This window comes from Pyricularia oryzae, chromosome 4 (assembly GCF_000002495.2).
Source record: "Pyricularia oryzae 70-15 chromosome 4, whole genome shotgun sequence".
Classification (NCBI taxonomy): Eukaryota; Fungi; Ascomycota; class Sordariomycetes; order Magnaporthales; family Pyriculariaceae; genus Pyricularia; species Pyricularia oryzae.
The window spans coordinates 443,911-460,626 of NC_017851.1; the positions used below are offsets into that span (position 1 = coordinate 443,911).

Sequence of the window (16,716 nt, forward strand, 5' to 3'; positions counted from 1 at the left end):
TTAAATAATACTACTACTACTACTACTACTACTACTACTGACGCGACCCCGTGCCTTCAGGCGCACGGAGGGTTCGTCTGACGGCAGTTGACGGCTCTTCATCGAGAGGGGCCTGTGTCCAAACAGCGGAGCTGTCGGTCGTTTGTAGCCATGGAGACGAAGTTCCCAACAAGTGTGGGCTCGACGGCACAGGCGGGTGGTTGTTGTCGATAGCCAGCCGGGTTATCCTTGCCACGGGTAAGCGGGGAGGAGGTGGAGGGAGCAGGATTCGAACCTACGTTACTCAAGTAACAGCCATGGCGCTTAACCACTGCGCCATTCCCCCCCGCTAGCACTAGTAACTAAGCGAATAGGTTAGCACTAGAGGTTTCAGAGACTGAATAAAAGCACGCAGCTTGGTACCTACCAAGCGTTCGTTTTCTCCTTGGTCGGTAGGGCCAATGTCGGTAGAAGTTGAGCTAAGCCGATTTTCGTGATTATGTTGTACATCATTGAAAGGATTTGCGGGAGGTCCCGCTTCATGGCCAGAAAACGCCAACTGCTTGGTCTCGTTGTCGTGTCGGTCTTGTTTTTGTTCGCTTTCAAAACGCTAAATAGTGGAGCGATCGAATCCAAAGAGTCATGGCTTACCACGCTGATCCCCCCGACCAAAAACCATAACCCGTCGGCCGAGCTTGATCGGCAAACCCTAGCTCCGCCATCCACGATCCCGCTCCCGGCCGAGTATCGTGCCGCCAGCTTATTGAACCTCTCGGAGCCGCTGTCCAGTTTTTGCAGAGACAGGTTCGGCCTGGACTTCTTGGAGAACTTCAGTCGCTGCAGAGCTGGATACTGCACAGAGGATTCGGTAACAGACCTCACGTGCTTTCACACCCCTGAGCCGGGTGTTCCGGGATCCAAGGACTCGTTTTGCATAGCACGAAATGGACTGGCGTTTGACACCAAGCGGCGAAAGTTTTCGATCAAATGCCAAGCCCAAGACCCTGCACCGCAAGAGGCCGGCACATGCGCGGTTCCGTACCGGAATATCCGCTCGTATGGCTATCTTACTGGACCAAAGTATATCCTCAACGAGTGGGTTGATTTCTACGAGACGACAGATCCCGCCGGGAGCGGGGGCAGCCAACCCAAGAGCGACAGTTATGTGGTTCTACTCAAGCGGGAGGTCGAGAGCAACATCTGGCACGCCATCAACGAAGTCATGGCCATGATGACCACGTTCGACGTGCTGGAGATTGCCCCCGAGACGACAGGTGGCGACACAGGCCTCTTCAGCCCCGACGCCATACCCAACACGGAAATCATCGTCCTCGACGACCTTCCCGACGGGAGCTTCTTCGAGCTCTTCCAGATGTTTACAGGCTCCAAACCCAAACGACTCAACGAGTGGATCGCCAGCAGACGCGTCGACGAGACGACCAACACCATCCACCCCCTCGGCAACGTCATCATCCCCTTTGCCGGGTCCGCCAACCCGCTCTGGAGCGACTGGAACCCGATCGACTGCGCCGACAACACCATGCTGCGCGTCTTTGTCCAGCGCGTCTTTGACTTTTACAAGCTGCCGCGGCGGCGCGAGCGCGCCCCCGGCTCGCGCGTGCTGGTCAGCGTCGTCGTGCGCAGGGGCTCGCGCCACCTCCTGGGCCTGGACACGCACCTCTTTGCGGCGGCCAAGGCGCGATTCGGCGGCGCGGCCGACCTGCGCATGGTGGACTTTGAGGGCATGCCGTTCCGGGAGCAGGTCGAGGTGGCGCGCGACAGCGACGTGCTGGTGGGCATGCACGGCGCCGGCCTGACGCACGCCATGTTCATGGAGGAGGGCCGCGGCGCGCTGGTCGAGATCCAGCCCGATCGCCTGTGCCACTGGGGGTTCCGCAACCTGGCCAAGATGACGGGGCACAAGTACTTTGTCGCGGGCGCGAGCCGGGTCGTGGGAAACTGCTACACCGTGCCCGGGGGTCTGGCCGGTGCAGGCGAGATGCAGATCGTGGCCAACGACGGGACGGGCGTGCCGTATGATACTTCGCGCTGCTACACTTGGACCACGGACGCTTCGGCTTGGTCGTTTGAGTGTTCGGATCCAAGAGTCACGGGCGGCGATCGATCGTTTTGGACCTGCAAGCACCGCGATGCCAACGATGAGTGGTACAAGACGTGCAAGAAGAAGGAGGCTGCTGATATCTGGTGGATGACCAGATATATCATGGAACAGGACCGCTTTGTGGAGCTGGTGGGGGATGCCATAGAGGCTGTGCGAGAGACCTGGATGTCCTGATAGACTGCCTCTGTAGAATCAATTCTGTTATTAGGCTTGTTGTCAGCAACAGTCTTTCATTCAGTGCATGGGCACAGCCTGGCGCTGAGATCCTGCGAAATGATCTGGTAGTAGAATGCCCTTGCCAAAATTCTCTTTGAACGGCTGCTTAGTTGTCGGTGATTTCATCGCCTGTCTCTGGCCGAAACCTATGCCCAGACGTTCAAAGTAGAGATCAATCCGTCGCCCAGTATACGCGAGTTCATGAACTGACGGGGTCCAGTGGACGAACAGCAACGGCGGAGAGTGGTACCTAAATGTACCAAGCCTCTATCAAGCCACTTCGTTCAACCATAACAATCCCCCACTACTTGGATATACCATGATCTATGTTCATAGGAGGATTGTATTCCTTGTGGATGTCGAGTATGGCCCCCGATGCAAAAGTTGCAAAGCCAGGAGCCCGCGAACCCGAATAGGATCAGGGGGACATATACCTAGAGACGGGTTGGCAAGCAGCGGCAGTCAATAAAGAAGAGCTTGACAAGGTAGGAATTCTGGCCCCGTTGCTGTTACCTTGGTGGCCGTTTCATTCACATGAATGATACATCGTTAATATCGTCCGGGGGAGACAGAATAAGCTTTCCACGTCCCCGAAGCCCAAGGAACCCTGACTTTGCATGAGCGATAGATGAGGTTCACTTTTGTGGCTGCTTGTTAATACGCAGGGTAGAAGCTGAACGGGGCAGGGCCAGCGCGGAGGGTGTTATTCCGTTACTTGCAATTCTTGAATGTCAGCTCATCTCATTAGGGGCTACAACCTTTGCTGTACCGATGAAGCACATACTCCGCAGTTATTTCCTCTGCTGTTCTCTCGATAATAACAAAGACTGACGTTCTGACTGGCCTGCAGGCTGGTCTATCAAGTCTCCGGATTTGGGCCACCCACTTTCAATGCATAACAAATACATCTAAAACCTCGGCTTCAAACCTACCTACCTACTTACCCAAGTTGACCGTCCTCCAACTGAATGGAAGGGTTTTTTCACGCCACACCTTTCGCACACTCTACCGGGCCCTCCGGTATCAAACGGACCTGCATCAGCGTCGGGATGCTAGAGAGGACATGAAAACAACAATGAGACGCGGGCTCGGTGGAGATGTGATTTACTAGTTATTTCACAAATCCCTCATGCGTTCTCGACTGTCAGCCGGGAAACCAGAATCCGCAAAAGAAACTGGCTTTCAACAAGCGAACTGGCTATTACCCAGCTGCACAGCCTTTATTGCTTGGCGGTGGCCTCTTCTGATGATATTCCATATGGTTATTGCCTGATCACACAGCTGAGTGTGACTTACAGCTTTCGCATGATACGAGATACCGTCAAAAGGTACAGCCTAGCGCTGCCTAGGCCACGGCTGGTTCCAAACCAAATCCGTTTGAGCTTTCTACATTAGTGGACAATCTCTGACGGCGATTTTCGACAGTGCACAGAGATCATCATCCCAAGTGACTATAAAGTGAGCCGGCCTACCTAAAAGACCCGTTTCCTCAATGGCTTATGCAGCTGGACCATCAGGAAGTTCGAGTGCTAAACCAGAAGACGACGGGGAACGCTCTTTGAATTCAGGTGGCTTCGGTACAGCAAATATATTGTAATGCGCACCCACCGAATGGGAGATCCGGTGCTGATCCAAGTGGAGACGGGCTGGACGTTGGGGCCCATTTTAGCTTGTTGCATGGCGCCATGGACGAAAATAGGTCACGGAGTTCAAAATAGCATACCGGCCAATGCGACTTGGGGTTACGGGCTTAGATCACCATAGATTTAGCAATGTGGATTATTTTAGATAAATGGAGAGTGTGCAGCTTGCAATACTGCCAATGAGAGCTTTTCCTCTAGGACACAGCCATTTTCCTTTGCGTCAGTCATCTCGTCAGTATCGTCGCTGGTTATTTAGATATTTTTGTCCGTCACACGTCTGGAATCACTCCTGTTAGCAACCAATTATGCAGTTTCAATACAATTTTATTGCTCTCACTGCAGTGCTCCAGGTCCTCCCGGCTTTAGGCGCGACGGGCTCTTCCAGAAGTGACGAGTATTGGGTCTCATTCTTTCAGTACAAGGCAAATGGGGAACGGGACCCCATTTACGTCGATCATTCGCCGGCAAACAGTCTAGTCATCTTTACACACAATGAACGGCGGCTCAATGTGCAGCTTGATCAGCATTGCAGAACCCTTTATCCCCATGATATCCGGAAGCAACTTGTGGAAGGTTACGGAGTCCATAGTTATTGGAAGGTTGACGAGGTAGCGGGCCAAAAGCCTTTGGGAAAGCCATAATAATACAACGCTGGAGGCCAAGATCCCACTCTTCTGTAATCCAACACCAAAAGTTCGTTTAGTTTAATTAGTTTCTTTGGTTTCTTTGGTCTTTTGCTGCTTTCTTTCGTTTCTTGTTTTTCATCCCGTACATGAATCAATTTGCTCTACTATTTGGACCATCCCCAGGTCTTAAGAAAAAACCAACAGCACTACTGACCCCGGTACAGCTCACAAACTGCACGCCTCCAGCTTCTTATCGACACGCTCGCCGCCGCCGGGAGCCTTGTATGGAACAAGCTTGAAAAGCCTAACAGACAGAACCTCGAGGCCCTAGACGGCCGTACCTTGAAAGCTTCAAACGGACGGCAGGTCATTAATATTATTGCTGCCCCGGCAAGGACAGGACCGAACACGAACTCACCTACTGCACGCTCAAAGGCGGCCAGCTGGTCAACAAGCACCAAATGCGCTGCTCGGACGCCTAAATGTTTGAGCGAAAGTACTATCTAGTGATTAGGGGAATAAAGGCGCTCCGATGGTTTGAGGGGAGACGGAAAACCCGATGCGCCATGACACAACGCCGAAAACTAGAGCTCTCAATGCATAATGCCGATGCCTTTGGTTAATATAGCCAGACAACCTCCCGAATCAACTTGTGGAGCTCTGATCGATTGCGCAGGAATAAAGGTCGCTTTGTTAATTTTAACTCTAATTTCTTTTGGACGACTTCTCCGAAAGGGTTTTCTCGGCTCTGTCCAGGGCCCGTTCCCTCGTTTCTATTTGGGTTCTGTTGCTTCTGAGGCTCGTCCTCATTTTCACAGACATTCGTTTTGGATTTCCACCCCATTCGCTGCCCTTCTTTGTCCAACCAGCCTTTTAGCGGTCCTTTGATCTTATAAGCAAAGTTGAACAAGATTGGACTCAAAATCTAGGGCTTATAAAGTTATAATCGCCAGAGTGTGCGCTAGCTCGACCACTCCAGCTCTTTTCGCTGGTCCTGCACGGTGTAATATAGGCTAAAACCGACCACTTTAACAACTTACACAGCAGTAACATCGCAACATGACAATTTTGAATACATCAAATAATTATCAGAACTGGATATAACATAGCCAATTAAGTTTACCTTTGTATATATCGCAAAGGGCAGCAGGCTTCGCAGTGTCTCTACTTCAAAGTGATTTTTTAGTTCTTTTGTAATTACATTTTCCGCTCTTAGAACTCGATGTAAGCAATTCACCATTCAATACAAACTTGTATCTTTCTCAACGCCGACGCGATGCCATCCTGGCTTTAAATATATTTAGAAGCTCGTATAGACGCGAAACGTCCGCATGGCCCTAATTCGAGAATCCCCCTTTCTAATCTGACTTTTTAGCGTGGTGGACGATTCATGCAGCTTATTACTTGTACGGAAAGTCCGCCTGTCAAGCTGCTTCCATTATGACATGATATGCCAAGGATTCCAAATTTAGTGGCCAACGTGTCAGTGTGCTCTCTCTGCATCCTTATGTAGCATGTGGGGTAAAACAGGATTATGCTGATCTTTCTTAATGTGATTGTTGATTAAACGGGTCATCAGCCACCGGACAGAATCAGGTAAAGATAGATCTACATGCTTATTGAGCCCCGAGGTCTCCGGACTTGTATAAAAAGGATTCCTGGGCTTCTGTTGATGGTTCTTTTTTTTCGGTCTCTTCCTCACCAGCTTTACTTTGGCTTTACTTTCGGCTCAGCTTGCAGTCTCTCCTTAGTCACTCTTTAATCACTTTTTAGTCAATCTTTACGTGATTCTTTAACTTTCCTAACCACATTCGTTACATTTTTCATCTTCGACCCGTCCTGCTTTTTTTTGCCCGTGGAAAAAGCCTACTGCCTCGCCACTTTAAACCGCCAAGTTACAAACTGCAACACCGTCAAAGATGCGATTCTCGACCGTTTTCCTCCCGGTTGTCCTGGCCGCCTTGCAGGCCAGCGGCGTCTCCGCTGGTGACGAGAGTATAGGTTCCACCTCGCCCCGAAGACCTGGGAGTCCTACCGATCCCGGTTCCCTCCTAGCTGCCGGCGGTTCTCCGGGTTCCCGCAGCGCTCCAGCTACCGACGGCGCCCTCCCGCCCCGAGACCAGGGTATGATTGGTTTCGGACCTATCCCCAGTGCCCGCAACAGAAAAAAGTTTCCTCAACCCAACATCGTGCCGGGGCCCGACGGAACCGCTGCTCACCCCGAGGGCCCCATGTGCATAATAACGCTGGTCAGACCATTCGGGAGATCAGAGTCGTTGCCTCTTCGAGCCGGCGTAGAAGGTAAATTCACTTACACGATCTCAACGGACTGGCAGTACGCCATCTATATCACGCCAAGTCCTCAGACATGCAAACCTACCACGATAAGATATCATGATAATATAGGCATTCCCGACGGTTGGAGCTGGAAGTGGAGAAAGGCCCCGTACGCGCAGGACAAGAAAAAGTCCCGCGTATTTGGTGGACTTGGTCGTTTCGGTCGGACTTCGCAGCGGACGGGTTGAACGTTTGTTACGCGTCGTTGTAGTGACTTGCAAACTAGCAGTTAGTAAAGCTATATCACCTTAATTATGTCCTGTTCCCGCTTAAACAGTGATTTCACGTCTTGCAGTCTGCTTTTACTTTCCTCGTTTATGTGATTATATCATAACAAATCGCGAGGTTGAATTTCTGAATTCCGTTGCTCCAAGGGCATAGGCTTTGCGTGAATGACCGGCGAGGTGTCTTGACGGGAAAAATGTATCCAAGTCGTGTTCTCCATGGTATGACAAAGGTGAAAAGGTCTTATGCAACACCGACCACAAAACTTGACTTTGGTTTATTGGACAGTCACGCTTTCCATTTGGGGTGCACAACACAGCGAACTCGGCGGATTTGTCACGTCGCCAAGCTGTACAGATACTTGGGGTTTGTATCGCCTACCGTATCTGTATGCTATGAAAAGACCTTTTTATTTGTTAAAACATATTCCAACCTCATGTCTTAGCCACTGAACTTATTTCGCTTTCGTTATATCTTTGGAAGTTGACGAGTCTGAGTGGTACTGTGCATATCCGTGTCGACTTAAGAGGCTGGGTGAGCGTCCAGCGTAGACTGAAATTCGCAAAACAGCGATTTATCTACTCCTTGTGGCTCTTGGTTGGAGCGAATTAAGTATTTCTTAAAGAAAGCCATCTTTCGTTTCAGGTCTGATTTTGGATCAAATCTGGTTCGCCAGAAACGTCTCGAAAAGCGGGCTAGTCATGAGCAAACCTCCCTGATCGGCAGTTTAGGCGAAAAAAAGACATGAAATGCAATGTTCCACTTGTTAACAACCTTTTGTACCGAGTGCAGATCTTTGTTTCGTATACACTGTTCCGACGGTGTAATCGCCTATAATTATTTCCGCCCCCATATGTGCCTTGTTATATAGCCAAGTAAAGACCGTTTGCCAAAGGACTTTTAATGACACAGCCCGAAACTAAAACGCGATACCAAATGAAAATAGAGATAGGAGCTACAACATGAATCAGACTCACCGTGTTGGGCAGACTGCTGTTACTTTTTGTCCCTGGTACACCACCTCAGGTCGGATTTGAACTTGTTTCCGTACGGAAACATGAATATTCTCGTTATTTTTATCGATTTTTGATTCAGCCCTAGGATGTTTGCCTTTTCAATCTCGCAGGTATTCTGTGTTTGGTACACTATTGTCGAAGCTTCTGGGCCTATGCTTCTGCGCACATGCTACTACATAGTAGACTTGCGCATCTAGATCGAGTATATAAGAGGTGGCTAACCTCTTCTGCTGTACCATATTCTTCTGGGACTCAAACAATTCAATCAACTTGCAATTACCACTTGCCTTGTTTACTGCCAATTTCTGGGAAATTCATTCACTGCCAACACAACACATTCGCCTTACACAATTATTTCACATCTACTCTCTTTGTTTACTCGAAACCATACCCTATCTCCAAAATGCAGTTTTCCATTCTTTTCCCCATCACCATGCTCCTTTCGCTGAGCCAGGCCGCTCCAGGTATGCTTTGGTCCCTTTTCATTCTTGCCCTTGCTACCATGGCCCCTTCGAGATGCATCCTGCTAACCATACCTTTTCAATCCAGCTGAGACCAACGGTGTGGCCACGCAACCGCTTGTAGCGCGTGCAATTGATGAGAGTGGGGGTAAGTGATCTCGCCCTCTCGCGTGCCAAAGCCCTCGGCTAACTTTTTTCATTCAAAAATAAACAGCCGCCGAGGTCAAGAGAGCCGTGCAAGACGTAGCTACAGCCCAGGTTCTGGCGAGACAGCCACTGCCTCCCAGCGCTAGAACGTGCTCGGGCAACGACGGCTCGCCCGGAGTTTGCGACACTAACGGTGCGTGCAGGAGGCGCATAATAAACAGAATCCCTGGAAGGAACGGACCCGGCGAGGTGATCGGGCCATGCCCTCTTCCTGGTCAATGAAGACATGGGGTGCATTGTGCTTTTGGGTGGGCTTTTTTTTCTTTTGTCTGGCCGGGCGTCCAAGATCCGACTGTCAGTTAGCTGGTTTACGTAAGATATCAAGGTGCTTTGGTTGGCCCATGACGTCATTCGTCATGTGCAGCCGGAGCTCTGATCTTGGTCAATCAAGACAATGAAAAAGAGTGTTAAATCTGATCATGGTTTCGAAACATGTAGCCGGGGCGCACGAGATTTTTGGACCCGAATTCCGGACAACTAGACTAGAGCATGAAAACGATGGTAAACTGAGATGGTAATTGGATTGGGGTTAATTGACGAAATTCTAGTGCCGCAAAATCGGCAAAGATGAATTGATTACAAGCTTAAACTGTCTATCAACATTCTAATGCTTCAAACCACCTGCAGGATTCAAACACCAATCCCGCTGCTTCACCTCCTCTTGGAAACCAGAAATAAGTCACAGCTGCGGATTAAGAGAAAATTGTCTGTCCACCGAGTACTGAAACTTTGAGGTTCGAGTGCTAACCTCGTGACAGTATTTTTGAACTTTTCCCGGTATAGAGGATAGACAGCTCCCCTTTTCTTTTCTTGCGTGTCCGCATATATCCAGGTGCTCCGTGATTAACCTCCCTAGTCCTCATCGGGGAACTGAACATAGTAATCAGGCCGCGGGAGGCTCTGGGGCCTCTGCTGGCTCCCTTGGCCGCCTATGGGGGCAGGCGGTCCGGTAGGCTTGCGGATGTTCCTAGAACTGCTAGGCGGCTTAGGGAGAGGTTGGGAGTACTGGTTCTTTTGGCGATCGGAAAGTTTATATGTAGTGGAGCTGGGCCTGCTGCCTGCGGGAGGGTCCGGCAGCGTATACGCGGGTTTGTCGTCATAACTAGACCGCTTTTCAACACCCGCAACGTCAGTGCCAACCAAGGGGGCGCCGAGCGCAGGGGCGGCAAAGGCCGCAAGGGCAAGGAGCTGGCAGATTTGAGAAAGCTGCATTTTGTTCCGGGGTTGGTTTTCAAAGAGAGAAATTCGGAAAGGCAAGTCGAACGCAAAGTCGAAGAGACGAAAGAAAGAAAATCTAAGGACGTGGAAAAAAAAGGGAAAGAAGCAAGGAAAGTGTTACGATCAAGGTATCGGGGTAGCCTGTTCTTAGGGTAAAGTACAGTGGGTTGAAACAACTGAACGTCTAACTGGGTAACTGGGGTTCTTAATAATTGGGGGTGAAATTATAATCGTTCTCAAGTAAATATTGAGGTTAATTAAAGTTTGATTGCTGTTAAACAATCCTAAAATCGAATTTATTAATATAATAATAAACGTATTTTATATAGATTATATTCCAAATGTAATTTCTCCTAATTTGTTACAAATTGCCAAAATTATTTCCTTTAATTTGTTATAATTTTTTAATAATTATTAAAATTATTTTTTTGGCAATTACGTAAGGTTACGTAATTCCTTTTTATATAATCCTTTTTTTACCGGTCGGTGATTTTTTTGGGCGGGTATTATTAGGAGGGGTATAACCCCACCTGGCCTCCCTGGTACCGGCCCAATTATTTGGTCGTAATATTAGGTTTTTTTTTGGCCAAATTTTTTTGGTTTTTAAATAGTCCGTATTTTTTTAATCCCTGTTCTGGTTTTTTTTCTTTCCTGGCTAATTTTTTTGCGCCATATTTAATCGTGTAACCAAACCAAAATTTGGTCGTTCGTCGACAAAACGTCGCCACTGTCACGGCCAGGCATACATTGGAGAACCTCAGTGTATTAGGCGCTATCGACGAAAATTCTAAACTGAAGAGAAGAGAGAAATTACAATCGACGACGCGCTCAAGAGACGCGCTTAAATCCGGAGGTAGTGGATCCTTGTCCGATCCCTGGCTCGGTGTGGAGCCGAGTCGTGATTCTGAGGGTAGGTCTAGGGGCCTGATCCTCACATTACCCCCCTCTAAGGCCTGATCGACGTAGGCGGTCAGAGTCTTGAGTCTGTTACGTGTGTCTCCTCGGGGCCTTCCTCCGCTCTCGTGTCTTTTTCGCATCGTGCTCGGCAACATTGTCCTCGGGTCCGTCCTCCGCAAAAACATCCTCTGCTGCGCTCCTGATCCACTGTTGCAAACTTACCGGAGGTCCTGCTGCGTCCGGGTACTCCCTGTGAAAGGTATCCAGCAGTACTGGTGAATTTTTCAAGTCGCGGGCCTCATACCATGTCTCATCAGGGTCGAGTCCGACCCACGATACCTGATATTGCAACGTCTTCTTTCGTCCGAATAGACGTGAGGCCAACACTTGCTCCACTTCCCACTCCGGTTCTCCGTTAATTTCGACCGGTGGTTCCGGCTTTTGATACTGCTGAGGTAATGGATCCGTTGCTGCCTTGCGCAGTCGGCTGGCGTGGAACAGCTTACTACCTTTATACCAGGCAGGGGTGTCGAGAATGAAGCTGTGGCCCTTTTCCTCGAGAATCGTCCATGGTCCTGCATTTTGCGAGTCCAACTTGGTCGTAGGAGCTTCGGTGGAAAAACCCTTTTTGCTAACGTAAACCGCATCTCCCACCGTAAAGTCGACCGGTCGCCGCTTCTTATTAGCCTGCCTCTGTTGCTCTATCTGCGCTCCGAGTCCGTTGTTGCGGGCCAGTTCCTGAGCTTGCCGGGCTTGGCGGACCATTTCCAGCGCCTTTTGTTGCTGACCGGTCTCCAGGTCTTCTTCGGGTAAAGGTAAAGAGAGCGGGTCTCTAGGGCGAGCTCCGGTTTCTGCTTCGATCGGTGCCATGCCAATAGAGGCGTGGACGGACGAGTTGTGGCCGAAGTCGAAAGCGGGGATATGCCGTCGCCAATTCGTTTGGTATTTGTCTACATAAAAGCGCATTTTCTGATCCAATTCAGCGTTGGTAATTTCGACGCTGCCCTGACTTTGAGGGTGGCGGGCGCTTCCATGTTTATGCTTTGTTCCTGTCAACTCGTTTAGAGTATTTAAGAACTCGGATATAAACGGTCCGGCGTTATCGGAAAGCCATAAATCGGGGACGCCTTTCCAACGGTACACGGTCTGATAATACCGCATGGCCAAGGTCTCCGCGGTGTCCGTCTTTTTTCCCGGTAGGGTGGCCAAAAGTTTGGTCAATCGGCAGATGAAGACCCAGACGTAATTATAGCCTTCTTTATCCTTGGGCATATCTTTGCCGTCTACCATTACGTGCTGCCAACACCGTCTAGGGATCTCCAGTGGGTGCAACAGCCCAGGCGTCTTATCATGTCGTACCTTGTTGCGTTGACATTCGCGACAATTCTTAATGTAGCGTTTGACGTCTCGATTTCGGTCGGGCCACCAATAGTCCTTTTTCAGGCGGCTGAGGGTTTTATTCTGGCCTCCATGGCCGAAGATCTTGGGCTCATGAGCTTCGCGGATGAGAGCCGTTCTTAAGAAGATTTTGCCATCCTGGGTAGTCTCGGGTACCGTTAACAAATTGTCGTGGTGACCTAGGTTCTGTTTCAGGTTTTCTTCCAGGATAAGGGCCACCAGGTCAGCTCCCTGCGGTGCGGAGGGTTCCAAGTTGCTAATGGTTGGAAGAGGTTCGCCGGGTCGGGAGTCGATCTTTTCTGGAGGGATTAGTGCAATGGTGCGGTCTAACACAGCTCGGGCCTTAACCGTAGGGTTGTCGATAGTTTTGCGCGAAAGGGCATCGGCTGCCACATTATCCTTGCCGGGACGGTATTTAAAGGTGATGTCGAAGTTGGCCAGGTAGTCAGCCCATCGTATCTGGCGAGCGGACAAAAGTTTCTTGGTCGACCAATAAATTAGGGCCTGGTGATCGGTGAAAACACAGAACTTGGTACCCAACAGGGCTGGTTCGAAGTCCTTTAGCGTATTAATCACAGCTAATAGCTCCTGGTCCTGAATCGGATAGTTTTGTTCAGCAGGGGACATGGTTTTGGACGAATAGCCGATTGGCTTCCAGCTGCCATCGTCCTGTTGCTGCCACACGACACCGGCGGTGGCCCTGCCACTGGCGTCGGTGTCCATCCTGACAGGCATACCGGGTTTGAAGAAACTCATCACGGGGGCGGTGATCACCAGCTGTTTCAGCGCTTCAAAGGCAGATTTCTGCTCGGGGCCTCTTTCGAACGGGACTCCCTTTTTCAATAATCGGGTCAGAGGTTCTGCTTGTTCGCTGGCGTGATGGCAGAACGTCCGAACGAAATTGCATAAGCCTAGGAAGGATCGTACTGCCGAAACGGAGGTGACGTCGTCCCATTGCCAGCTGGTGATGGCTTCGACCTTTTTGGGGTCGATGCGGATACCTTTACCGATCTCTAGAAGTAAACCCAGGTACTCGATTTCGAAAACGCCGAAACTTGACTTTTTGATATCGCCTTGGAGTCCGGCTTTGTGCAGCCTGTAAATAACCTCCTCGGTTTGCTCAAAATGGACTTGCTCCGATTTATCCTCGGTGTAAATCAACACGTCGTCTGCGTAGGCGCTCGCGAAAGCGTCCAGCAGTTCATTAAGCTGAGCGTTGATAAAAGCTTGGAACCAGGCGGGTCCGACCTTCAGTCCAAAGGGTAGGACCTTCCACTGAAATGTGCCTTGTCGCGTTTTGAACGCCGTTAAATACCGTGACTTCGGATCCATTAGCAATCTGTTAAAAGCTCGAATAATGTCGATCTTGGTCATCCTCCGGGCTTTTCCACACTTGCTCAACGTCCCGGCCACGTCGGGGGCAAGTACTTGTCGTCCTTTGATGAATTTGTTTACCCATCGGTAATCCACACAAAAACGCTGCTCCTTCGATTGCGGTTTAGGAACGAACAGAGTCGAAGCTGCGGTCTCCTCCATTGTCCGTTCAATGAAATCGATCCTCAGAAGTTCGTCGATGGTTTCCTTTTCCAACTCCATCATCGCGAAAGGGGTCGAATAGCGGGCTGGCCTCCCCTCCAAAGGTTTCTCGAGTTCCAAAACCACGTCGAAGCCGGGTCGGCTAGGCGGGAGAATCGTCGACGCCTTTTTGGAAAAGAAACCCTCAAGGTGGGCAAGTGCTTTGGGTAACTTGGCTCGTACTTGCGCGATGTGCTCCGGGTCTTCGTCTGCAGGGAATGGAATGGGACGTCCATCGTGAGTCTTGTTCCACTGCAGGGCTGATACCGCATTCAGGCTGGTCGTAGGCGTATCGTTTACTGGTACCAACGGTATAGGCTCCGTGGGTAACGGGGATCGTTTCCATCGATCTTGACGAGGGTCGTTAAGGAGGGCACAAATATTAGCTGGCAGGCCTTTGTTAGAAACGGTCTTTGGGATAGTCGGGAAGGCGTTAATTTCTGCGATCTGAGCCTGGTTTTCGTGTTGGCGTTTAGGGCTTCGAAGTATCTTGTGGACCTGGATGCGACGGTCTTCTTGTTCCATCTTGCGGTCCCGGCGGACTGCGTCAGCTTGGGCCTCAAGGTCCAGAGGCGGATTCGAACGTTGTACAACGATTGCGGGTGAGTATTGGGCCATGGCGGGCAGGTCGTTGGGCCAAACGAAGCTGCGGGTAGCTGGGAATAAGCCTACTCGATGCTTCGTCCACCATTCTTGTCCGATAAACACATCGTGGGCCGTTTCAAGGAGGATGAATTTCTGCCGTGGGAATTGTCGTCCGTCGATTTGCAAAGTGAGCCGAAGGTATTTGGTGGCTCTTGCGGTAACTTTCCGGTTAAAATCTCCAAAGTCCAAAGGTTTGGGGAGCTTTTTGATAGGTAGCTCTAAACGTTGGGCGACCTTTCTCGCCAGGCTTGGTCGAATGGATAAGTACACATCTGCTCCGGTGTCACAGAGAGCTTGGGCGTTGAGACCACGACCTTTGTCTTGCAGTTGAATGGGAGCAAGGAAGGTGTTTAATTTGGGTGATCTATCGATTTTAGCTATCTGAGGCATGCAGACTGCCGAGGAGACTTCCGGCAGCCTTAGCAGTTTTCCGAATCAGACGAGGAAGTCGACGACGAGTTGCGAGTCGAATTGTCAGGCTGCGAATACGAATCCACATGGTCCAGAGCCTGTAACATATTGGCGATAATTTTGCGATCGGGGCAGTGACGGGATTGGTGGCCGGCCTTCTTACATAGAAAACAAAGACCTGCGTCCAAAAGAGCGCTCCTTTCCTTGTCGGAAAGAGTGACTACTTCCTTAACGGGTGTGGGAGTCGCTGTTTTAACCTCTCTCCTGTGTTCGTAATCGCGGGAACGGCGACGACGAGGCTCGGGCGATTGGCGCCCCTTTTTAGCCTGTTTCCGTTTAAGGTTTTCCTCGTAGGCGCGCTGATTAGCCAGTGCAGCGTTGGCGACTTTGTTCACGAAAGACTCGTACGATATATCCGGATTTTTAGCGTCGTCGAAAAGCTGGGTGTTCAATTTTGCCGGAATATGTTCGTATAGTAGGGTTTTACGCTCTGATTTGAGAATGTTGGCGCGGTCCGCCAAAGTGTTAACTTTGCCAACAAAAACATGGATGTCCATAGTTTTGTCTGCTGGGTCAAACATCATTTCAGCCAGTTCTCGGCGTGCTTTAGTGCCTTGGTTATCGTCGTGGTACACCGCAGCTAAAGTTGCGACCATCTCGGCAACACCGCTAAAAGGGTTTTCTTTCGAGGCGTAACGGCTACGCAATAGGTCGTTAGGCGGTCCTTTTGTTAACGAAAAAAGGGCTGCCATACGGCTACGTTCGGTCTTGTAAGTGCTTTCATCTTCTTCCATCATATCGGCGACTTGGATGATCCACGTGTCGAAGGTGTCGTCCTTACCCTCGAAAGATCCGGGGTCAACGCCGGTCTTGCGGGCTTTTCTATCATACCCGGGGTTAACGCTAATTTGGCCATTTCCGTAGGGCCTAAAGGCATCATGGGCGGCAAATCCAACAGGTTTAAAATCGGTCCCACCGAAGGCGCTGTTAAAGGGTGTAACCCCACGGGCTCCATTACTGGTGGAGTTGTTTTGGGTGGCCAACTGGTCCTTCAGTTGGGCAATAGTAGCCAAGAGGTCTTGCAATTGCGATTGAGTGATGGTGGCCTGGCCGGTTGTGTTTTCGCTTTCGTTTGCCATTTCGCTTCTCATTTGGGCGGCAGGCGAGGGCGCTCTGCTTGGAAATTTCGGAATTTCGTTCCTGCCGTCTGACGTTTTGGCAGAAGGTTGGTGGGGAGGGCTTCGCGCCTCTCCTGGGTGCTCAGAAACTGACTCGTACTCGTACGATCCGTCAACTTCGATGCTGTCGACTGGCTGATCTTGCTCTGTGTCGGATTGGGGCTCAACGGGCTCTTCAGGCTCTGTGTTGGCGCTGGTAGGAGCGGGCTCTACTGGCTCTGGGCTCACTGGGGCAACTGTAATCTCTCCGTTTTGATCCGAACCTTCGGTGTTGGGAGTAGCAGTGCCTGAAGCCAAATTATCTGGCTTTGCTGAGTTTGCGTTTGTCACGCGTTGGGATTGGCGAATCGGTGGGCCGTAATTTTTACGCGGCGACATTAATTTCGCGAATGGTGTCTTCTGTGGCCTAGTTTACCGTCGTGCACAGCCGACGTAGTGAATGATTGAATGAAGGGATTGAACGATATATTTTAATTGCTTCACCAGCAAATTATAGTGAGTTTAGAATTATGTCACGGCCACGCATACATCGGAGAACCTCAGTGTATTAGGCGCTATCGAC

The 16,716-nt window shown here is 50.3% G+C and overlaps 3 protein-coding genes and 1 pseudogene across 4 annotated transcripts; 2 read left to right on the forward strand and 2 right to left on the reverse strand.

The window, feature by feature from the left end:
• Nucleotides 1-253: 253 nt before the first annotated feature.
• MGG_20179 lies at nucleotides 254-325 on the reverse strand (annotated as a pseudogene). The gene has a single exon. The product of its transcript is annotated as a tRNA-OTHER (tRNA).
• Nucleotides 326-923: 598 nt separating this feature from the next.
• Nucleotides 924-2,417, forward strand: MGG_13971 (uncharacterized protein; the record flags this gene model as incomplete). The annotated part of the gene is made up of 2 exons (XM_003715963.1): nucleotides 924-933; nucleotides 981-2,417. 2 exons carry the CDS (start codon nucleotides 924-926, stop codon nucleotides 2,273-2,275), a joined length of 1,305 nt encoding a protein of 434 aa, XP_003716011.1. The 3' UTR covers nucleotides 2,276-2,417.
• Nucleotides 2,418-6,505: 4,088 nt separating this feature from the next.
• Nucleotides 6,506-7,111, forward strand: MGG_08506 (uncharacterized protein; the record flags this gene model as incomplete). Its single annotated transcript, XM_003715964.1, has 2 exons — nucleotides 6,506-6,887; nucleotides 6,993-7,111. The coding sequence occupies 2 exons, from the start codon at nucleotides 6,506-6,508 to the stop codon at nucleotides 7,109-7,111; spliced, it is 501 nt and encodes a 166-aa protein (XP_003716012.1).
• A 2,573-nt stretch (nucleotides 7,112-9,684) lies between these two features.
• MGG_13974 (uncharacterized protein) lies at nucleotides 9,685-10,044 on the reverse strand (the record flags this gene model as incomplete). Its single annotated transcript, XM_003715965.1, has 1 exon — nucleotides 9,685-10,044. One exon carries the CDS (start codon nucleotides 10,042-10,044, stop codon nucleotides 9,685-9,687), a length of 360 nt encoding a protein of 119 aa, XP_003716013.1.
• Nucleotides 10,045-16,716: the final 6,672 nt, after the last annotated feature.